Source organism: Mus pahari, chromosome 1 (assembly GCF_900095145.1).
Source record: "Mus pahari chromosome 1, PAHARI_EIJ_v1.1, whole genome shotgun sequence".
NCBI lineage: Eukaryota > Metazoa > Chordata > Mammalia > Rodentia > Muridae > Mus > Mus pahari.
The window spans coordinates 123893641-123896925 of record NC_034590.1 but is presented as its reverse complement, the minus strand read 5'-3'; the positions used below and the strand labels follow the sequence as shown (position 1 = coordinate 123896925).

At 40.2% G+C, this 3285-nt stretch overlaps 1 protein-coding gene across 1 annotated transcript; it reads right to left on the bottom strand.

Moving 5' to 3' along the window:
• Nucleotides 1-402: 402 nt before the first annotated feature.
• Nucleotides 403-1444, bottom strand: LOC110336665 (olfactory receptor 10V1). Its single transcript, XM_021219372.1, has one exon. The coding sequence runs from the start codon at nt 1423-1425 to the stop codon at nt 496-498; it is 930 nt and encodes a 309-aa protein (XP_021075031.1). The 5' UTR covers nt 1426-1444; the 3' UTR covers nt 403-495.
• Nucleotides 1445-3285: the final 1841 nt, after the last annotated feature.

Sequence of the window (3285 nt, the reverse complement as noted above, 5' to 3'; positions counted from 1 at the left end):
CAGAAAGACAGAGGCATAAATTATCTCTGGAAATCAAATCAGACCTAACATATTAGACCACATGTCTCTATGTGCTGAGGATATTCTTGATTTTTGCATGTCATCCCCAAATTATTTTTCTAAAAACTTTTAATTTAAAAATTTACTTCATGTGCATTGGTGTTTTGTCTGCATGTATATCTGTGTGAAGGTGTCAGAACCTCTGTGAGCTGACATGTTGGTGAGAGAATTGAACCTGGATCCTCTGGAAGAGCAGACAGTGCTCTGAACTGTGGAGCCCTCTCTCCATCCCCCATCCCACCATTATTTTATTCTTATCATTAATTGGTTTGTCTTGAGACTGGATTTCCCTATAGTACTTAATCTGGCTTCCAGCCTCCTGAGTACAGCATTACAGGATTGCACCAGTATACTTGGAACCTTCGTAAGTAGTATTAGCATTCCATTTCAATTTCAGAAGTGCCTTGATTTAAATAAATCACAAGATCATTTTACCTAGAACTTTCTCAATGCCTTCCTCAGAGCATCTTTTAGTTCCTTGTTCCTCATACTATAGATCAAAGGATTTAAAATGGGGGTGATAAAAGTGTAGACCACAGACACCATTCGGCCCATCTCAGGAGAGTAGCTGGAACTGGGGGATAAATATATAAAACTGGTGCAGCCATACTGTAGGAGGACCACTACGATGTGAGAGGAGCAGGTAGAGAAGGCTCGATGGCGCCCTTCAGCAGACCGGATCCGTAAAATGGCTGTGATGATGAAACCATAGGAGATAGATATCAGAGTTAGGGGGATGCTTAGGACAATGAAGCTGATGATATACAGGGCAGTCCTGTGAACATGCGTGTCTCCACAAGCTAAGCGTATGACTGCAGGCATGTCACAGTAGAAGTGATAGATTTCATTGTTGTGGCAGAATGGCAGATGGAAGATTAAAATAGTTAGCGGCAGTGACAGCAGGAATCCCAGCACCAGGGACCCCACCATCATCTCTATACACAAGGACCAACTCATGATGAGTGTGTATCTCAGAGGGTAGCAGATTGCAACAAACCGGTCGTAAGCCATGACTGCAAGCAGGACACAGTCAGCTCCACCCAAGAAAACAAAGAAAAACATCTGGGTACCACAACCAGTGATGGAAACAGAAGTTTTCCCCATAGAAAGAAGGTTTGCCAAGGCCAGTGGTGCAATGGATGATGTATAGAAGATTTCCAGAACTGCCAAGTTAGCTAGAAAAAAGTACATGGGGGTGTGGAGTGAGTGGTTAATATGGACAATCACAGCAATTGTGGCATTTCCACTGAGGCTGGTCAGGTACATCACCAAGAAGGTCACAAAAATCACCATCTGTACCCCAGGGTCAGGTGAGAATGGACGAAAGAAGAATTGTACCTTGGCAGTTTTATTTATTGTTTCCATGGGGAATGTACAAGACCCCACTGCAAAGAAAAATTATAGTGGTCTCAAGGTATCTGTCATTAAATATATCTTCCTAACTCCACCATTCACTGTTAGAGCACTTTCCAAGGTACCTCAGCAATGAAATGCATAGTTTATTTTAAAGAAGGCCATAGAACATATAACCTAGACAATTGTCATCTTCTTGTCTTTTTCTTTCTCTCCAAGTACCAAAGCCCTCATGAGAGTTCCTCAGTGATGGGAGCTTTGATGACATATGAATGCAGAACATACCACAGTTGCAGATGTAGAAGAGCTCCCAAAGTATGTGCTGAACAAATCAACGAATAAGACCAACTTATAGCTCAAAGCTGCAAAATGGAGAAACAGGATAGTGATCCATTCTATGAAACTTGAAATAAAAAATGTTTGAACTGTATAGGCAGATATGTATCATAATTTAGAAAGATTTGTGCTATTGGTATTTTATGATATCATCATAAACTTTTGTGTTTTTCAAAACCGAGAATCTTCGCAATTCATTTTGCTTTGCTATTGTTGAGAGAGTTTCTTGTAAGCCCAGGCTGCCCTCAAACTCACTATAGAACTGACCCCGATCTTGATCTTCTGTCCTCCTTTCCTCACTTACTGAATGTTGGGATTACTGGTGTGGACCAACATGCTCAGTTTTATGGGGTGATGGGGTTTTGGATCTGCTAGACAAGAACTCTATCAAAAACGTTAAATTCCTATCCCTGAGTCTGCTTTGTTTTTCTTAACACAATGATCTCTAGCTCCATTAATTTTCCTGCAAATGTGCCTGCTTTTCTAATGCTTAAGTGCCAACTTTCATATGCATATGTCATTTATTCCAGTCTTTCTTGGACCTTGCTGTTCTATTCCAGTTCTGCTTTGACAGTGACACAGTCCTGTTTGTACCATGTGGTTTACTCTCATCTGGGTCTTGCTTCCAACTTCATACATGTCTACTCTCTTCTTAATCTCCTCTTCTGATTAGTCTAAAGCCCATCTGCTTTCAAATTCTAGGCTCTGTTCTTCCATGGATTCCTCATAAGGCATTCAAATTCAAAATTTCCCCCTCTGAAATTGTTCATGACACTATGATTTAAGTGGCATCACACTGCCCTTTTTATATATCAGTATGTCCTGTACCCAGTTATATTTTTTAGTTTTCCCAAATTGGAGCTGGGGTTCTGAGGTCAGGAGTACTTTCTTATAACAAATTGTCATTCCTTTTTGCTGAGCACAAGGCATAATGAAACATGCTCTATTATTATTATTAATTATTATTATTATTTTATTATTTTAAACAACTGAGCAAAGTTCATTTGAACTCACAGAGACTGAAGCAGCCATCACAGGGCCTACATGGGTCTGCACCAAATGGTAGCCACTAGCCCAACATAGCACAGTTCTGCAGTTTCTCAAATTACATACCTGGTCATTTTATACAAGAGGAGATCATTCCATGAACAAATTAAAAATAAAATTCCGTCTTAAAGCTCAAAACATGCTTTATTAAGCATTTGCTCATTTAATCTGTAGCATTACTTAGGTAGGCATGTGTAATCACAAAGCCCATCTAACAGATGAAGACACATAGAGGGTTTAGAAGATTAAGGAAGTCAGTGACTCAGAAAAGCATGACTTTCTCTTCCTTCCTTCTGTCTCTTTCCTACTCGTGCTTCATCTGACACTTTGTGTTTCCTTATTCTTTCTCTTGATCTCCCAGTCCCCTCTTTGTCATCCTGGTGTTTACCTGCCTTGTGGCTAACCTTCATAGTTTGCCAAATTTAACTCCTCAATAGCACGGCTTGCTTCCTTTCTTCCTCTTCTCCAGCTTCCTCTTCCTCAATAGCA